This window comes from Neolamprologus multifasciatus, chromosome 19 (genome assembly GCF_963576455.1).
Source record: "Neolamprologus multifasciatus chromosome 19, fNeoMul1.2, whole genome shotgun sequence".
NCBI lineage: Eukaryota > Metazoa > Chordata > Actinopteri > Cichliformes > Cichlidae > Neolamprologus > Neolamprologus multifasciatus.
Genome location: NC_140457.1, coordinates 30,026,783 through 30,048,270, shown reverse-complemented (window position 1 = coordinate 30,048,270; position 21,488 = coordinate 30,026,783). Strand labels below are relative to the sequence as shown.

Here is a 21,488-nt window from a genome sequence, read left to right as displayed (position 1 = left end):
TTCTTGCTGCCTCTCTCCCTATAACCTGCAGCCCCCAAACCACAACCTGTCCCTCTAAACTGCAATATCAGCTGGTGATATGTGGTCAGACAGTCATCCCAGTGGCTTGCTCTCACAAACTGAAAGAAAAACCACACACACACTCACACACTTATTGTATCATTTGGTTTGTTTTTTAAAGATGGAATAATAATAATAATAATAATAATAATAATAATAATAATAATAATAATAATAATAATAATAATAAAGCCCTTGAAAATTCAAAAATAATATTTTTATTTATTACTGAAAGTTCTCGATCGTTTAAAGGCATGTAAAAAAATTAAACATTTAGCTTGTGAATTGTGACTTGGAAATAAAATTAAGAGATTCATTTCCACGGTAACATATTTTGATGCCGTCTTTTCTGTCCCTTCTCCCCTTTTTCAGTGATGTCAAAGTTATTTTGTCACTTTGAAGGAATTGGCTGCAGACTTTTCAGTCAATATCCACTGTGAAACAGCCAGCAATAATGTATCGATAACAGGGAAAGCAAAGTTTATATTTGCAGTGTTGGATTACCCAACACAGGCAAGCTTTAAGTTGAGTTTTATGCTACATAGAAATGACAGGAAAATAAGAGGAGAATGACAGGAAAGTACAGTTTTTATTTATGGTTACAGGTTACAGCATGCACATTTTAGAACTAACCTTTCTTTTGGAGGCTTTACCTTGAAATCTTTTACAGTGGTTTAAACCTGAGTTGTCACAGGCTTTATGATCTCCTCCTCCACCATAGAGATCAGTGAGCATTGGCAGCGCCTGGCTTTGACCTGCACTATAGCTCCTCAGATTTAAGGTTCCTCAGTGTTTTTAAGCCAGCCAGGCGGGAGTGCCAGGGGGAACGGCTAATTGAAGTCAGCAGATGGCGGGTGTGCTGTGATTTGTGTGGTGACAAGCAGTGTAATTACACGGCTGGTCAGAAAGAACATTACAGTAGTTAAGGGGTTTCACGGGCGCTAACTCTGCCAATAAAAGGATACTTACATTTTGGTATTTGTAAATCGTGGGGAGTGCTGCGACGCTGCTCAATACAATGTATGTTTGTGGTGGGGTGTACATCTGCAGTGTAAGTACATTTCTTTATCCTTCCTTGGACCAAGAAATCTCTAAAAAAAACTCTGTTAAAAGAGGTTTCAGGACAGAGGGAGTAAAACATAATAAATTCCCTTTCCCTTTCTGAATTTTCAGACAGAGCTAAAATTATAATTCCATGTGTGCCCCAGAGATGCAATTTTGTTTTCTTCAGACACATGACATTTTTAATGCATGTAAAGGTGATACTTTTCTTCTTTTTATAATAATGGAAACTATGGTACCTATGATGAAGACTGGTCTTGAATTCAGTCATTGTATGTGACAAGACAGAGAGTGTCCAACACATTTTGACTGACTGAAAAGCTTAGCACCAACATCTGTTCTATATTTACTTTACTCATCTAGTTACTAAAACACAATAACTATATTTCATAGTTTAAAGGCAGTTTTAAAGTTGAAACAGCTCTGAAAAGTGAAAAACACAAAGACATAAATCAGTACATATCAGACTAGGCAGATGATAAATCATGTTTCAAATTCAAATTCAAATTTTATTTGTCACACACACACAACCATACACAGTATGACATGGGGGTGAAATGCTTGTAGCTGTACAATTTCCGACCATTAAATGACAGGAAAAAAAATGTTTAGATTTAATTGCATTCAATTAGATTTTGCTATTTGTAATAGTCATCTTGTCTGCAGTGATTGTGCATAAGAAGAAGACAAAGTCACCGCTCATATCCAGCATATCTTTTTAAATTTTTTGTTATTATTTTATTATTATTTATTATTATTATTTTTACATTTGTTTTTATCTTATTTTTTGTTGTTTGTTACAAGAACAGAACATTTTGGTTATTTTTTTGGTTTCTGTCTACAAAGGTTAAATACAAATTTAACCAGCTAAATGGACATCCAGCTATTTGGTAGTGTAGCACATCTACAAGTAGTGTCACGATGTCAGCATGAGTAACACAATGTTGTCTGTCTAAACAGTGCAAGCACTGGCTAACACTTGAATGGAGGGGTTCTTATATAATTCTGCTCTACTCTTATCACAACATTTTACATGTCTAGTTCATCCAAGTACTTATTTCAAACTCTGAAGAATGCGTAGCATGTGGGTCAGAATCTTGCCCAAGGATACTTTGGCACACAGACTGGAGCAGCCAAGGCTCAAACCACCAATCTTCCAGTTAGTATGTGACCTGCCATACCTCCTGAGCTGCAGCCACATACACATGCTGACATGCTGACAACAGACAATATCTGTGACCAAAGCATGTTTTATTTGAGTACTGTGTAACCTATGGCCTAAATAAGGGTGAAAATATTGAGCTGATAGTTGCCTTGACTTGAGTTGTTGTGACTTGACACTAGAGAAATACAACTGCATTGAATTGAACTGAAATATTATTGGTTTTGCAGTAAATCCAATAACTAACACAAAAAAGTAAATGAAAGGAAAACGCTTTTAATCCAACAAATCTCTGTGGAAGCAAAACCAGGAATGGTAAGACAGTGAAAAGGCAACTCCATACAGCAGCCACATGTTGGGTATTTAAATGGCTGTGGTATGACTTTTTCCACTATGTATTTGTACATGCCTTTATGTGTAGCCATGTATCCAACCAACTTTAATCTGACCTCAAGAGCCAGGCTCTCTAGAAAGATCCAGAGGCCAAAAAGATAGTCGTGGACAAAAACAAAAACAAACTTCAAACCACACGTCATCCCAGTGATATATGGTAATAATACAGGAGGAAGTTTACATTTTGTAAAAATATGCATTATTTGTCTTAGCTTTCATTTATGACTGGCTGAGCCTGCCATGATGAGGGAGGCCATTTTCTCAAATGTTTCTGGACGTGGACCACAGAGCAGCCAACACCCCTGTCTATCTTTAGAGCAGGGAATCCACCCAAGAGCTGTCAGTCCAGCCGCCAAATCCAGGACTGCTAAAACTCTCCAGACCCCCAAACACTAACAGCATCATTTAGAGACATCTGCACACACACATCCACGCACGCACAATGCATACACACTTGTGCGTGTGTCTGACTGTCTGCAGATGTGTATGCATGCATATGTGTATGTATACATGCAAACACACACACACACACACACACACATGCACACACATGCACACACACGCACAGGCTCAGATACTATAGACGTGGTGGTATTTACTAGAAAAAAGTAAATAAATCAGACCTCAGCATCATCAGCTGGGCTTACGTAAGTGCAGCTCACCCACAGAAAATTACACAGAATCCAAAAAAATGAAAAACAACTTCTTTTTTTTCCCCTAAAATGCTTGCACAAGGAGTAAAGATTTATCTACTCTGAAAGTTAACTCAATACCTAATTTTTCTTGGACTCCACCTTTGTTTTTCCAAGTGCTGGGAACAGTATAAAAAGGTCAAAGAAAGAAAATGTTTTTTTTAAAACTGGTTGCATTAAATTTGTGAAACAGAAAATTACTGCAGCTGAAAAAAAGATAAATGGCTCTAGCTGTGGGCTTTGTGGATCTCACTGGAGCTCTGTACAGAGGTACTTAATAAATCACTGGTGTCCATACAAGGAGTTAATTGGGATGGTGTTTTTCACTATTTGTGCGGGTGCCAAGTCTCAGGGAGCTTGAACTGATCCAGGCTCTAATCTGTTTTTTAAAAAGTCTCTTTAGCAGCCTGCTTCTATGTTACTCTCCTCATGATCTGAGTACAGCCACCACAAAGCAAGGTGATTTCTTCTTTGATGGGAGCCTGTGTGGCATATGAATGTTGATAGACTGATCAAAGCAAGATCAGCAAGAAAATCTATGTAAGGTACTTTTCACCACTTTGTACTATTAATAATTGAAAAGCCATGTATAGCTCTCTGTTTTAAATGGAAAACAGAAAAATGTTTAATGCTAACTTTGAAAATTCTTGTTTATTTGTTCTGTCAGCAAATAACTAAGTGTAATCCATTTCATTTAAGTCTGTACATGAATTTATTATTTAAATTCATGTACATGAATTTAAATAATAAATTCATGTACAGTTAGGACAGTTAGGATAATGTTAGGAAAAAAAGATGGAGAATTTTTTTAAAAAATCTCTCATTTCTTTTAAATTTACTCGAGTAAAAGCTATACTCTATAGTGGTGGAAAGACAAATGCTCAAAGTGATTAATTAGATTAGGCACTGAAAACCTAATTACCCATCCATCCATCTTCTTCTAGTTACCCAGTTCAGGGTCACTGGGGTGCTGGAGACAATCACAGTTGTCATAGGGCAAGAGGCAGGTCATCAGGTATAAAATTATTTTTTTTACTTAAAGCTTTGAATTTCTGCGATGTTTTCTCTCTGAGTTAATGAAACAGAAAATGTTTTATGCTCTCTTTGTAAAATACCACGCTTTATAAAGTGAATTTCTGGCTGTGTTACCAAGAGTGAATTCATTTAAGATGCTATTTTACAGTGATTGCTGAAAGGACTGAGATTACAGTGAGGCACTGCTTTTCAGTGACTACAAAAGATAATGATGTGAAAAACAAAGTTGTGTTTGAGTTGACCTAAAACTAAATTATTATAAGCAAACAGTTGTTGTGGTATGTAATAAAATTACTTAAAAATCTAAAAAAAAAAAAAAAAAAAAAAAAACAGAGATAGAAAAATTAAGGTCTTTGATCTAAAAACATTAAAATGCTGCCTTAAATGTTTACATTTTCATGATTTCTTAATTTCATGACTTTCTTTGAACTTAATGGTTCCTTGTTCTAGGGTTTTAAGATTGGGAACAAAGGGTTCTCTGTACACCATCTTCCTGACAGCGTTTGGGTAATTTCACATTATACTCTTATTCTGATTAATGGAATGGCATTTATGTAGAGCTTTCAAGTCCTCCTGACAACTCAAAGCACTTGTAACCATAAATTCTTATAGTATTGTATACAATTGTATCCTCTAAAAATTTCAACAGCAGCCACCCTAACATGTTGTCTTTGAACAGTGGGGGGAATAAAAACCACCTGGGCTCACAGACACGTGCAAACCTCACACAGAAAGACCTCAGCTGGGGTTCAAACCAGAAACCTTCTTGCCACCCAAACCTGACCGAACTCATAAAAATGGCAATTATATGAGCTATATGCACTAAAGAGATATGATTGTTACATGTTTTTGTTTCGTACAGGAATGACGCAGTAGAGGTCACGAGCTGGAGCGATGAAGATTTGTGTTGTGTGTCCTTGCATGTCGGAATGGTCAAGGTTAGACCAAGATTTGCATAAATACTGAAAATGTAAATATGCTCTGTCAAACTAAAAAGAAATTGACTTATTTGCAATCTTTAACTAAGCAATAATTTTCCCTGATCATGTGTGTGACTTTCCTAAACATAACCATGAAAACACAATGATTTTTAGAGCTGATTTTGTATAATAGACTGATGGGATCTGGGCAGCAAACACATGCACTTCAAACCATATTTGTTGTTCTACATTACCAGGCTTAGGGTTGTCCTGATGTCATTCCTCATCATGTTTAGGCATGCTCTGATTAGTGTAAAAAATTGATATCTGATAACTGTAAATTGTACTTTCTTAATTTACAACGTGCTTGTTTAGCTGAACATTGTGGTTTGTGTTGTGGTGTACTCATTAGTTTGAGGGTTTGTACTCCTCTTGATGCCAGCTGTGTTCCCTTCTTTGAACTCCAGCTTCTCTCCTGGTTGTCAATAGAAGTGATTCACAGCATCACTGCTTTTTCTGTCTAGATTACGGCTGTCACAATATCAGATTTTCACTTCATAATTGTTGTGCTAATGTCTGTCTAAAACCTGCAAAAATAGCTCTAATACTTCCAGTCAATATATTAAACTTCATTTATTTTGTTTTGTCATTTTTTGGCAAATGAATTATACCAAAAATGCAACATTAAACCCAAATCTTCCAAGTTCATAACTATATAAATGCATAAAAACAAAAATAATTGTAAAATAATTTATCATATGATCTGTTTGTCATTTTTAACTGTGCCAATATTTTTACTACATTTTTTAACATAATGTTTTTTTTAATTTTCAAAATTCTAAATCAGTATAATATAATTTTTTTTTTTTTTTTACATACTATTAAAGTATTATATTTAAAGGGTTTTTTGTTGTGGTTGTGGTTTTTTTTGTTTGCTTTGCTGGAAAACTGAAACTTGGTCCTAGTTTATGACAAAAATGACATAATATAAGACTAGCGACTGAAGTTCTCAGAGGCACCAAGAATAAATTACAGTGAGCATTATAGCAAAAATATAAACATAAATTCTTATGTTATTTGAAAAGACAAATATTTGGGGGAATAAAAGACATTTAATACAAAGCCATCATTTTTGCAGTGAAATCGAACATTTCTTTTTGGACTTTCAATATCATCTGGCTACAGAAAAGCAGCACTTATGGTGACTGACAGAGCATAAGGATACTTGTGTGTGCTGATGTCTCTGCTTCAGGATGAGTGGCAGAGTGCCCTTTGATATGTAATATTTTAAAATGATGACATGTAATATTTTAAAATTAGAACACATGGCAAGCATTAACTCAGTAAATAGTCCCAGCTAATACAACTGCACAAACAAGATTGAGTGCCTCGAGGACTTTACCGTGTGGCTAAAAAAACACTATACAAAAAGCTGGAAAACAATATTAAGTCAGTGGGGAGAAATTGACTTATAATGACAGAGGGACAGTGTGACTCTGCACTCTGTTGTAGGACCTAATAAAGTGAGATTAAGTGAAATATAATAAATTAAATTTAAATATGTAGTTAAAATCATAGCTTGTATAACAGCAGTTTATTGCACAGGTGAAGGACTCCATCTATGCTGGCACTACAGCAGAGTTTGGCTGCAAGTAAAATAACACTGGTGCTGTATTAGGTTCATTATTCCTGCAAGAATCCTCAGTTCAGTCTTTTACCTGCTGAGAGGTATTTGGAGTTTTAAAGGAAAGATTAAGTGTCAATTTAATTTAATGTAAATTGGAATTAAATAATCTTACCCAGTTTGAATGTCGATATATAGTTCAATTACATTTTATTTTTACCAGCTGACTCTAACAGTTGTCTCCAGTCTCCAGACTGTATGATGAATATCCTTCAATATTAGAGAGAAAAACCAAGCAACCAAACTAGCTTGATGTGAAAGTGTGGTGCGAGAATAATTCCTCTTTTAGAGCAAACGGCCTCTCACAGAACCAGGAGAGGCATCTGCTACGACTGGCTAGGCATCGAGAGGAAAAGAGAAGACAGAACAGCAAACAGAACAAAACACAAATTAGAGAAAGTATGTGAACGTTAATGACAAATAATTAGGTGTCATCTGTAAAAATCCTCAAAACAATATCTGCGTTTAAATAAAGCAACTCGTGCAACATCAGCTGTACTTCAGTCCTCGGTGAATTAAACACCTTTGTTTTAATAGTAATTTTCCTTTAAAATGGTATCAGAAGGATGATTGATTGACCGGTGGATTGATCGATCAATCAATCAAGAGTGATCGATTGATCGCTGAGTCTGCAATCAATCATGTTCATGAAAAAACACCACAGACACTCACCTCTGAATACAGACAGCATACGGCGTGACGGTCAGGCAGCAGGTCTGCAGAGCTCTGATGAAAACTGAATTCATAAGAAAGAAATAATGTACTTAAGGACTGGTTCATCTGCTCTAACTTAATGTGTCATCGTTGCTGTGCTAGCATTTATATTACAACAGAACCTGCATGCAGCAGAAGTCTTTACCCCTAGTATGCCGTGGAGACTACTTATTCCAGTGCATTTTAAACAACAGCTCATAACAATATTAATCTTTTACTGTAAACAGCTAAAGAGGTGGGTAACACCCTTTCATTAGGCACACTTAATAAAGCAAATTTGAAATTTCACATACAAACGCGCAAACCCTTTAATAAAGGGTACAACACAAAACACACAAAAAGTGTGTGAATTTTTCTTTTTAATAAATATGACCTAACAGCAATCACAAGCAGTCTTTTCTGTGTGGATTTCAACATTTTAATAGCTTTTAGAACGCCATTGCTGTACACAAACACAAACTTTCAGAAATATAGAAGCTAAACTACTCATGAATACACTTTTATTCGTGTAAGATTTAACAGTTGATATAAAAGTGTCAGTTTACACGTGATTGTTTTTTCCAATACAAATGAGCAACCAGCTAAAGGAAAAACCAGCGCAGTATCTTTCTAATCCTCAGCACAGATAGTCCACATCTGCTGAAATTTGCTCTGAAGCGACAGGCAACATTCTTTCAGAAGATGGGAACAGAACTCCGCCACATGTGTGAGAGCTGCTCTGGTTACTGTAAAGCTGAGAACATGTGACCAACTGTTTCATTTTCATCAAGGAAAGAGTCGTGAATGATACCTACACCTAAAGACGATCGCTCAGAATCATAGACTCAAACCAAACCAGCACACCAGAACCAGCAGAACCTGCCAGACTTCATCTGTGAGCATACTGGAGTGTCCGGGTCATTTAATTTTGTTGCCTCCAGCTGAAAAATGTGAAAAGAGCAATAGCCAGCGCAACACAGTTGTTATCATTATTATTATTATTATTATTATTATTATTATTATTATTATTATTATTATTATTATTATTATTATCATTGTTATTGTTGTTGTTGTTTTTATTATTATTATTATTATGAATAATAATAATAACATATTTGTATATCCTTTCTGAAGAACCCCGAGGACGATTTACACAAGAGTAGGAAAAAAAAGAAAATAAAATAAAAAGAAAGAAGGCTAAAGGTTGGGGGTTTTGTTGAATAAGTGAGTTTTGAGAAGTCCATTTTGATATGGAATTATGACTTTAAAGACAGTGGATGTCCCACACGTGTTTGAAAAGAGAAAGGTGAACCCGATTTTAGAGCTTGATTGTTTTTCCACTTGTATCGAAAAATTAAGTTGCTATTGCGAACGCGTGGAGGCCCGGACTCCATTCGTTTATCTGGCCACTTTTATTTCTAGATATATGTAATGAATCATTGTATTTAGCTGTGTGTTTACTGCATCAGTTTATTGATGCAATCACATTGCCCTCTATTTCATAATCACATTGGCCTCTATCTCGTATGTGGCATTTCTGACCTTGATGCTGTGTTTATCAGCAGCTGCATTTGCTCATGTTTGCTCATTCTAAACGACATGAGGAGCTCAATGTGAGCTGAGCCCTGTAACTGGGGGAAATAATCGAGAGGAGACCATAATGAGCGCAAATGTGAAGGCACTGTAAAAAAAAAAAAAAAAAAATTATTTTCTACAATGTATATGGAGAGAGAGAGAGAGAGAGAGAGAGAGAGACTACAGATAGCGTCCATACCTTCTCTTTGCTCGGTGTCTCTTTGCTCCTCTGTTTCAGCTTACACTGACACTTTGATCCAGATCTGCTGAGCGGGCCAAACGTTTCTGGACTGTTGTTGTTGTTGGTTTGTGTTTTTTTTTTTTTTTTAAATGAAGGAAATAGCTGCAGTTGTTTGTTGGCGGTTGTTTTCTCCACGGTTTCCATTTAAAATGATCGACCTGACCTCTCTAACCTGTCCTGTTCTGACTTTTTTTTTTTTAACTAATTGCCCAAAAGATGTTTTAAACAAACCCCAAATCGTCAGCGGGACATAAAAGAGCCACAGTTCAGGTGTGATAACAATAAAATCATCTTTCATTTCATTTACTTTCACATAAAGGCTTTTATATGTGGAGGCCTGCAGCAGCTTTTCTCCCTGACGTTTTGGAAGCTAAAAACAAAAAACCCCAGAACGTTTGTTTTCTTCGCGCTATATTTCACAGCCTGTTTACAAGCTCTTTTCAGTCTGTGGTTCTGCCGCGGAGCGCAGAATGAAAGCGCACACTGTTTAAATGAGCGCACATTTATCTGTCCTTTAAACGCTTCTCTTATTTTTGCCAAAGACAAAAGAACAGTAATAATAATGATAGAATTACAACATTTAATATCCATGAAAATATCACATATAGAGAACATCACGATATATTCACACATGTCAGTCAGTTCAGAGGGCGTCTCATCCCTGTGTGTGGAACATTACAAAAGCAGCTTAAATTAAATTTAAATAACGAACACAGTCAATAATAAAATGTAGATATATATACAACTGTGCAACATGGCAACACCACACCACCACAATGTCTCGGGGTATACATCGATTTCCACGGGACAAGCCGATGAGGCCGTGTTAGGTCCGCTCTGTTATCAGCTGTCCGAGTCCACCTCGCTCTTACTCTCTTCGGGTTTCTCCGCGGACGTTTTAGTGGATTTGTTCCATTTCTGAGAGTTCTCTGATTCTTCCGATGAAGACCTTTTCTGCCTCCTCCACTTCGCACGTCTGTTTTTGAACCACACCTGCGTGATAGAGAGAGAGCACACTTTGAACGTGAACCTGTGTGGCGACTGATGCTGAGCACGGCCACAGCTCAGCCACACCTGGCAGTGTCTCCGGCCCCTTATTCTTAATCTATTGTTTTCAATGGATTATTATAACTATCACGATGATGATGATTGTTTTGTTGTTGTTGTTGCTGTTATTGTTTTGTTTTTGCTTTGAAGCAGTGTTACTTGCTGCTCATTGTAGATAAGCATCGACTTTGTTTTCAGAATCAGGGCAGAAGATAAACTGCAAACAGAAACATTTAATAAAATTGAATTAAATTACATTTCTGTTCAATATTATACAACCTCTAACATACTGATTTTTGTGATTTTTGTTGAAGCAACAAAAAAAGATAATAATAATAATAATAATAATAATAATAACAATAATAATAATAATAATAATAATAATAAAGGTGAGCAAACTTTAATTATTATTATTATTATTATTATTATTATTATTATTATTATTATTCAATAATAATAACATTGTGAGCGCGTGTCAGCCGGGTTTTATAACTCACTGCACGTGAGTGTGTTTATGAGTGGAGTGAAAGCTTTGAAAGAAGATAGCTTTAAAAATAAAAGCGCTGACCTCAACCTTCTCCTCGCGGAGGTGGACCTTGCGGGCAAGTTGTTCGCGAGTGCCGACATCCGGATACTTCGTTTCTTGGAAGAGGCCCTCCAGAGCCTCGAGCTGCTCGTCCGTGAAGATGGTGCGGTGCCTTCGCTTCCTGCGGCAGTGCAGCTGGTTGAGGAGCTGCAGCTCGGTCCGCGACAGGCTGCTCATGTTCATGTAGGACATCATCTGGTGGGGCACCGGAGAGATCAGCACCGAGCCCGGGCTGTCATAGCCTGCATGACGGACAGACAGCACACATCATGGCTGGGTGGAAATCGTATATATACACTCAATTATTTGGCGTATTAAAAGCACTCCTTTTGTTTTTTTTTACTACAAAACAAAACAAATAATTAAATTAAATTAAATTAAATTAAATTAAATTAAATTAAATTAAATTAAATTAAATTAAATTAAAAAATTACATTAAATAAACTGTGGAAGAGGCTGTTTTATGCATGACAGAATGTGTGGAAACACCAAAACAGATCCCAGCGATGGAAAAGCTCAGCTCCAGTCTTTCCTGTATTCACAGTTAAGCTCGCGCACGTGCCTGAGCGCTTCTGCTTCCTGTGTATGAATCCAGAACAGGTCGGTGATATTCGTCCTGATTGCGAAACAGCAGCGACAGTAATGTCTCACAAAAAGACTTCACACGTGAACATTTGCGAGTTTTTACAAAGCTTTGAAATGCAGTATGGAGTCTGAAATCTTTTTACAAACGCGTATTTCAGGCGTGTTTACACTGAATCTTAATTGTAAGATAGTGCACGCAAGCGATGAAATATTACGCATGATTGTAATTAATTTGTATTAATAACGAATAATTACTTCACGGTGGAAATACGCGCGTTGACCTAGAGGCTGATGGGCCTCTGGCCTGGAAGCTACTTCGCTCCACAGATGCTTTCTCTGAGAAATACAGAGTGTGAGGAAAAGAAAAGTTCCCGTGGCGGATCCTTCACTGCGTAGGTCTTAGCTGAGTCTGTGACACTCTGTGACTGGCCGTGTTACCTGTGGGGATGCAGGGGCACTGCTGCGGGCTGAGGCCGGGCACGGAGCCGCAGCACGGGGGCCCTGCCGCGGCGCCCTGGACGTGCAGCTGGCTGTAGTAGTAGCCGTTATATCCGATCCTGCTCCCGCTCACGGGCTGCACCGGGGGGGCCACGGGCCCGCACGTGGCTGAATACAGTCCGTTGTAGTCGGTGTAGAGAGAGTCCGTCAGGCCGGCGGACAGCACCACCGGGCCGCTCCGGTGCAGCAGCAGCGGCTCCTTACAGCTCGGCCGCGCGGACAGGATGCTGTCGATGCTGAACATCCCGGCGGGCATCACACCGGTGTGCGGCGGGAACTCTCCGAAAAGTGGGAACCAGCTGTGAGCGTCCTGGACTGACGGGATTCCGTGCTCCGGGAGAACGTAAGCTACAACTGCGTCATCGCGGCTCCGGGACTCGTGTGTGCTCTCTCTCTGCTGGAGAATACGGACAGGAGGTTTGGGGGAACCGCCTGAGTCCGGGGCTGTTCTTATACACTGCTGACGTCACAGCAACGAGTCTCCTTGCGCTCGTCGTGCTGCGTGAACGCGCCATGGAGCTGTGTATTGAATTAATTCAATTAAGATAATCCAGAGTGTTTGCAGACTTTTAGAAACGTGTCACTGGGCCGCGGGGGCTCTTCCTACAGAGTAATCCGATTATCGCAGTGTCAGTGAGACTTTGTGCAGGACATCACAGCAGCGTTTACAGGCTGCTTCAACGTGCCCTCAGCACAGATCAAAGTTCTCATAAAACCAGTGCACCTGAGCTCTGCCCATCACTCTGGACACTCTGACATCATTACTGACTCAAACCAAGAAAGGCGCTAAAGCTCGAGCAGTGAGCAGACATGACGGTTATTTTGTTGCTCATTAATATCTATCACTAATGGCCCATTTAGGACTACTTAACAACAAAGAAACCATTAGATTAACAATCTGCGCGCATGAGTGCGGTGACAGCGTGACCGGAGCTTTACCTGTTACCTCCTCTGCCTTCTTGCATGACTAAATGAAAATGATGTCACCCTGAAACACGCTGTATTAAAGCTGGGGGTCATCTCATTATCCACCCTGGCTGTTCCGTGGGGAGGAAGTCAGCGCTTTCCTCCACAGTTGTCTTCCTTTCCCCCTGACCGGGAGAAGGCAACGGCCCATTATCGCTTCCATTCAGTGAAGGAAAGGGGGACTTATTAAGTATTTACATGGCTAATCAACATAGACTTAGCGGTCGGGAAACGGGCGCTGGCTGCTGCAGAGGAACGTGGATTCCAGCTCAGACCTTAATGGGACGATGATTGCATTTAACACTCTGCAGGATGTTCGCACATGCTGCTGTCAGGCGGCCAGATAAGCCTGAGTTGTGAAGATACGGAGGTGATTAGCACTGTGTGGCCGCACAGTTTACACACAAGCTCTGTTCTAAGTTAACACTCCTCTTACCTGCAGACCATCCATCAAATTGTTTTTCCAGCATTTTAAAAATGTGGATGAAATACCCCAGTACTTGTCAGCCTGTTTCGGAAAACGAAGACACTGCACCTTTTTTTTTTTTTTAAAGAAACGTTTATTTTTAACATTTTTGCAATTGTTTGAAATATCGGGTGGAATAAAAAATCTTTCTTTTTTTTTTCTTTATTGATTTATTATCTCTAACCTTCTACTACGAAATTTCCCTGAAAGAGATATTCCGTTGAAACCTCTGTACAGTAACACTGGGATAAGCACGGTGGCTTTTCTGTAAGGTAAAAACAAGTCGCGTGAAGTGTAGAAAAAGGCAAATAAAATGCTTTGGTCCTTCAGCGTCATTTTAGACACTGTTTGTGATCACAGATGCATTTCCTTTCTTTTGTCACGTTGTGTTTGGGCGCTTTTCCGGGCCGTGTGTGTCTCTCTCTTCTTTGCTTTGACAGTTTTGCAAAAATCGTGAAAGCTAAGCGCGCTGCTGCCAGCCCTCAGTAGGCTCGTGCCGGCGAGGCTAGGCTGACTCCTGCCGTTCAGCCGCAGCCTGACCTTTAAACTACAACCTGCTGCTCTGAGGACGCTGTTTTACAGATAAGTGCACGGCAGCACTCTGAGCCAACAACCCCCAAACTGCATCTTATATTATAAAATAAAATAAAATGCGCCTTTTATACAGAATGAAGCTCTTTCAAAGCTTTTGCTTCCGTTTCATCCCGCTGCAGCATGCGTGCATGGGAAATTCGAAGTATGACACTTGATCTGAAATCTATCAGCCATGTAACCAAAACAAAGCGAACCTTAGATAGGAGCCGATGTGGACACGGGGGTGTTCACAGGACAAAGACTAAACTTACTCTGTTCTTTATCATGCGTACACGAGCAGTGTGCAGTGTCAGGCCTTCGGTATGACTGTGGTTATTACATATATACAGTATAAGAAGCAAAAGATGATTTTTTCGTTTTTAAAAAATACATAAAATGCATTACTTATCTACATTCCAGATGAAAAAAATTCAAGTGGATATTGATTGATTTGATTGTCACACATTTTGATTTTGTGTGTAGTGGGAAATCAGTGTGACTTTTTTGGGTCTGGAAACACGCTCCCGCGGCTGAAAGCCTTTTCTGTAATACAGTCACACTTTGATTCTAGCTCAGAGGAGACCGGGAGAGAGAGCAAAACAGGACCATGTGCTGTTATTATTTTCACATTTCTTTCTATATTTCTACTTCCAAGTGGCAGTGAAAGCAACGAGTCAAAAGGGATTGCCACAAAACGAAATGTCCATTTGAAATTAAAAGCCGTTGAAAAGCACCGTGAAGGCAGCACTTACAGGTGAATAGAAGCGTCAATCAGGCTGCAGATGGAAGCTGAAGAAGACTCACAAAGCTGCAATAGCAGATGCATCTTTTATATATCAGAGCCCTGATCTTTAAAACCTGCTTAAACAGGGTAAATAAAAACAGACAAACTTGTTAATGCTTCCCTCCAAGAGATGATAAATATATGGTAAGGCTGAATAATTACATTATCAGAAAACTAGATAGATAGATAGATAGATAGATAGATAGATAGATAGATAGATAGATAGATAGATAGATAGATAGATAGATAGATAGATAGATCCAGGAAGTTTGGAGGATGGGTCAGCTTCAGCCGTTTATTGCATTCCTCAAACTGTCTATGTGTTGTTTTTTCCTGGTTAAGGAAACCACTTGGTCAGCAACAATTTGTGTGGTTTCAAATAGCGTTTTTGGGTGTGGTGTGTGTTAAAGTAGCCACATTAAGGTAAGAAACCCACTGTAGTGTAATAACAAGGTCATCAGTGTTCAGTTCTTGTGGCATATCAGTGTATATTATTGTCATTGCACTGTATATACCGTTACTCTACCATAACTGTAAAAATCATAAAATGAAAAATTACTGTAAACAGCATTGCATAAGTGATGTGAATTCAAAGGAAAATGCATAAACAAACCTAAAAAACACACATAGCACCAGCATTAACAAATGAATATTATGGAATGTGTGTGTGTGTGTGTGTGTGTGTGTGTGGGTGTGTGTGTGTGTGTGTGTGTGTGTGATTGAATTCACTTGCATTTTATTTGAAAGGAAACCGAAAACTAGATTAGCAGACCTTCAAATTCATCAACTCACAGACTCAACCACCCCCAACACACACACACACACACACACACACACACACACACACAGACACACACACACACACACACACACACACACACACACACACACACACACACACATCCATAGTTACATATGTACATGTCAGATCTGTCATGTAGAGTCTGGTTCCTGTTGTTGGATCAGGGATCCACGATGGAACCCATGTGTTTCTAAGAACCACTTGCTAGGTTCAAGGAGGCAGCCCACCCTTCCTCCGTTCATCATTCCCACCACCACCCCATGCAAACCATCTTTTGCTCAAAGCAAACCACAAAGTGCCCGTAACCTGACCACAAATTTAATATCTGCCTCACACATGAAAGGACGCGAATCACAAAATGTCATTTTGTTCAGCACTCATTTTCTTCGCACATGAGCTTCAAGTAAGTTGCACACACAATAATCCTTTCACAAAAAGCCGACCTACTAGAAAAAAAAAAAAGTGATGAATGATGCTTCCCGACAATCCAGTCTCCAGACAAATCTGTAATTCACTTTTTGCTTTGTGTTGCATAAATTGAAATCATGTAAATTTTTTGTCAAAAAACGTCACAAATATGAGTTGAAACCATTAAATGGATCCCAACAGCCCTGCAGTGCAGAGAGTGCAGTGCATGCAGAGTTTTATACAAAACTGCTCAGACAAAATACCATGTCATTTACATCCCAGCCAAATCCATCCATTCATCTGTCCACTTATCCCAGCTGTCACTGGGCAAAGAGCAGCGGGATGCACAGTGAACAGATCAGCTGTCATTGCAAGGCTAACAGACCATCATTTAGTCTCACATTAATAATTATGCACAACTACCAGTTAACCTAACCATGTGTGATACACTATCACGTATAAAAAGTGTGATGAGTACATACATGATTCATAGATAAATATGATGGAAATTTTAATACAGTGTATGATAACGATTAAAAATACAGCCAGGGTTAAGTCCATCTGCATGGGTTTTAAAATGTCTGACTGTGGTGACTCCTAGTGGTAGTGTGACAGTATGATGACTTAGATTTGTAAAAGCAGAGTTAGCCCTTCATTATTCAGCCTGGGGTTTATGGTGTAATTTCTAAACATTTATGTCATGTTTCTGAATGCATGGTGTTATTTTCAGTGTGGAGTAAATAGATTCAAAAAGTTTTTAAAGGAAAGGAGAGTAAGCAGTGAGTATCTTTGGAGTATTTTAAAAGCATATAGACATCAATTTCATTGTAATTAGTTATTTTAAGTAGTAACAAATACCTTCAAGATCTTTTATAGGAAAAACAATAATATTTTCCTTTCTTAAATTATAATGAAACAGGAGTGGGCTGTATCTCCCCTTCCTAGACTGTAATTACTCATCACTCTTGTAGGCTATATCACAGAGTAGCCCAACCTCCCTAATTACACTGTAGTTAAACATTAAACACTATTTGGGGTGCAGACAGTAACACACTTTAGTTGTGTGGTGGCAAGCTTGCAAAAGGAGGTGCTTTGCTGTCACATTCACAGGCCTGATCACAGCTGTTTTATGAAGTGTTAGCATAACTTATAAATATCTGGACAGACTCTGGCCTTTACCACTTGAATGTACAAATTTGGTAGCATCTGCCAGATGCTGCCATTCAGGAAAGCCACTCTCAATTGTGTTGTGGGGTCAGTGTGCCTGAAAATACTCACCACAGATATAAAAACAAGAGGTACGGTATAAAAAGTACTCCCATTAAAGATGTCCACACAGTGGAAATTTAAATGTTTAATTTGTTTTTCTAGTCATTTTTTAGCATGTGTTAGAGGTGAAAACAAACAAATTAGTGTTTTGTTTTGTTTTTTGTTTGTTTGAGTGAAAGACACTTTTAAAGCATTTAAGTTCATCTCGGGCTTGGATTGATTTTCCTATGAACACTTGTGAACAGTTGGCAGCGGCAAGAGCTCAGGTTTTAGATGCACATGAATATACACAGTATTCAAAGACAGGGTGAATGCAAACATGTCCACTTCCAAAATGGTAGCATGGTACCTGCTATTGAGCCCTCGCTTGTGTCCAGTCATTTTCTACTTAAATGGTTTCAATTCAGTGCTAACGTCATGCTGTCAGAGGACAGAAATGGCCTGGCCGCTCTCTTTCAGCAGTCATCAATCATTCATTATAACTAGAATCCATCAACCAATCCCGGTAATTACTGATTACAGGCAGCCAGTCACATGGAGGGATCAAGGAAACACACACTTACACACACACACTGCCATCTGACTTTGTGTCGTGTCAGGAATCAGAAACACATTTGCACATTAGAAGGTCTGAAACATGCGCTCCGACTCCCCCCTCTTTTCAAAGAGGTGCTACTTAACACACTTTGGAATTATAAGAAATTCAAATCAGCTCTACAGGCTGTGGCAGGAACATAATGGAACCTAGAATTATTCTATCAAAACAAGCCAGAAGAGATGCAGCCAGGATGGATTGAACACACTAGAATTTAAACCTCAGGCCTGTCTTAACACAGCACGGCGAAGTAGTTTCAGATGTCTTCCAGTGTTCCACATGGAATTGTCATGGCAATGTTTGGAAAATGTCACCTACACTTCTATCACATCTGACATTACAATATGCATTTCACTTCATGACGCTTTTCTGTAATCCACAGGTTTCCTCCTATGATCATATGTTGTGTGCAGTTTTATAAAGATTTGCCAAACACTATATATATATATATATATATATATATATATATATATATATATATATATATATATATATATATATGCAAAGGATACAATGTTATAACATCCTTCGTATATTTGTTTGTACATTTGCACAAAGGGACAGATGGGTGACAATTTAAAGGAAAAACAACATTTTCTTATGAAAATGAACATGCTTAGAGCTCTCTCTAACATGTTGGTCCAGAATCTCTCATATGTGTTCGATTAGGGGTAGATCTGATTTCTGCGAAGGCCATGGTTTGTGATTCACAGCATTTTATACACAATCAGTGAGCCCATATTCCCTATGCATGGAGGGACTGTGATTGTGGGCTCACATTAGGAGGGTGGGTAGGTGGGTGAGCAGTCATAAGGTGGCCATGGCTAATCAGAAGATTAAAACATCAAAGATATAAATTCCCCCAAAAATCTAAACAGACATCAGGAGATATAGCATAACCCAGAACAATATGGCAGTCACAGTGAAGGAGTCTGGTTACAGTTTTAAATAAGTTTTATTCTAATAAGAGTTTGCAACACCCAGCCCTCCCTTTATCCAAACCCCTGTTAGTACCACCTGGATAAACGTGTTTCATCACTTTGTCCTGAGTTGCAGTGCCCCTTCCTTCTAAAGAGACTAAAAGGAACCAGTCCATCAAAGTGCAAAGGTCAAGTGTTCAGGTTTTATTTTTGATTTGTCGACTGTCTGTAATTAATACACTGATTGTTTTAAACTAATCTCAACATTTTTAAGCCACAACATAAAAAGCAGGAAAATAAAAACTGATCACATACTTATGGGCCGATCTCATTCATAAAGGCAGTATTTTCAGACGAGTGATTATCAGAGATATGGAGACCAAATGAAACAGGACTGAGGTGACATGTTGACATGAAGCAGCTCTGAGGCAGCTGCATTTCACCATGTGTTTCTGCATCCAGTAGCTCTGGTAAATGGCCCAGTCATTGAAAGCATCCAGGGTTGCTTGTAATCAATTGTATCACAGATTACTGGCCTTGCACACACAGTGTGCTTATTGCAAAGTCAAAAAGAAATGGTTAATATCAACTATGCTTTGGAAATTAGGACCTGCACCTGACCTGCGCTGTAAAACGTGGGGAAAGTAAAATATTTAGTCATTTTTAAAATAATAATAAATAAACAGTTTTCATTATGAACAAAATCAATGGTGCCCAGATAAAAGTGGCAATAGCTGCTCAGCCAAGTTAAAAAACTGCCTAACTCTCACCCCCGAAATGGAAAATTGATTGCCCCATTGTTCAGTTCCCTTCAGTTTTATTAATATCACAAATACAAGGACAGGCGCTTTATATTGTAAGGTTATAGTTCCATTAGACCAGCTGAATCCCACTATCCTGGGTGAAAGTCTCAGCTCTGAGTTGTGAAAGCACCTTCACACATGACCAACAGAAAATCCTGTGAGAATCAGGTAAACTGATGCAGCATGAGCCACAGCTCCCTGCTGGAAATACTTTGTGTGGATTAGCCACCTGCTAGCTTTGAATTCTCTGTAATATTACCTGCACTATTCTTAAAATTGATGCAAGTACACATCACAAGTATTTTATTACTATAATTACAAAGTACAGGCAAGTTAAAGGCCATTCACTGTTATTTGCATTTTCACGTGCACATCAGTCAGGTAATCTGAGACAAAGAAAGAGCTCACATACTTCAGTAACATGTTGAGTTTGAATTAGGAAGTACAGAGATGTAACTTCACCAAATGAACATCTATTATTTTATTCAAGACTCTATACTAAAGGTATAGGCTGCTGTCAACCAGCCCTGTTTTAAGGCAGTAACATTCACTCGTCTACTAATTGCAGGATGTGGATTCAGTTTAAGGCTCCACCTCTCTTTATCCTACATTTCATTCATCAGTTGCTTAGTGAATGCTAACCAGCCACAATCTGTCTCCAGTCAGCCAGTGAACTAAGCTGTCTCATGTTCTCTCTAAAGGTAAAATAGGTAAAATGTCTGTGATGGATTTTATTATCAATACCAAAAGCACAACTTTTCGTGACAAACTCCTTGGTCACCTCTTGCTCCTGTAAGTTTAAAGCACAAAAACAGTGAATGAAGCAGCACATTAAAGCACCTTGGCTGCCGGGTAACAAAAAAAAAAAAAGAAAGAAAAAAAAATCAAGTTACTTCTTTGTTAAATGAATAACTGATACTAACTGAGTCAAATAACTGCTCACTGCCTGATAATATGAATGTGTCAGTAAAAGTCAGCATTTTATTTAGTAAATGCTCGCAGAGGTGCAGTTGAGTTTAGGACTGGCCTTGAGAATCTAGCATCCCTTTCTTGGTGATTCACAGAGCTTCCTCTTCTACTTTCAGATAAATATCAAGTGTGATGGCGTACTAGCAAGACGTAGAACAGCAGGGAAAGGGGAGCACACAGCAGCTCTAAAACAGAACAAGACTGTTGAGATCTGGGATGTTTTTTCCCCAGCCAGCACCTGGCCTGCCTGGGTCCCACTCCTATGTGTAACTCAATCTAAAAGCTTAACCGTGTTGTGCGATAAAGGTCGCCCATTAATCCGGTACAGGTGCTTAACAGCCAGGTTCCACATTGCAGGAGGAAAACATTTGGTACACGTTTGGATTCATTTTTGGACACATTGTAATTTGTTTTTGTTCTTTTCCATGGCTGCTTGGCAAAGCTTGCATATTTTCCTTAAGACACGAAAAATGGGTGAAAACCATAGCGCAATGTTTCAGCAAATGAACTAAGTCAGGTAGCAGAAAATAAGGTTATTATTATCAACAAATTGATGTAACTCCCTTTAAAACCTCGAGGTCTTCCGAGGAACTGATATGAAATGATACCCTCCTTATACTTCCAGGTCTAGTTGCCCCTGGAAATTAAATCTGATTTAAAACAGGGCCACTATTGTGATTTACAAATAATTTGACACAGC

At 38.7% G+C, this 21,488-nt stretch overlaps 1 protein-coding gene across 1 annotated transcript; it reads right to left on the bottom strand.

Moving 5' to 3' along the window:
• Nucleotides 1-6,378: 6,378 nt before the first annotated feature.
• Nucleotides 6,379-12,918, bottom strand: gsc (goosecoid). The gene is made up of 3 exons (XM_085142566.1): nt 12,174-12,918; nt 11,133-11,392; nt 6,379-10,510 (listed from the first exon to the last, which is right to left on the bottom strand). Exons 1-3 carry the CDS (start codon nt 12,487-12,489, stop codon nt 10,361-10,363), a joined length of 726 nt encoding a protein of 241 aa, XP_084998692.1. The 5' UTR covers nt 12,490-12,918; the 3' UTR covers nt 6,379-10,360.
• Between the last annotated feature and the right edge of the window lie 8,570 nt (nt 12,919-21,488).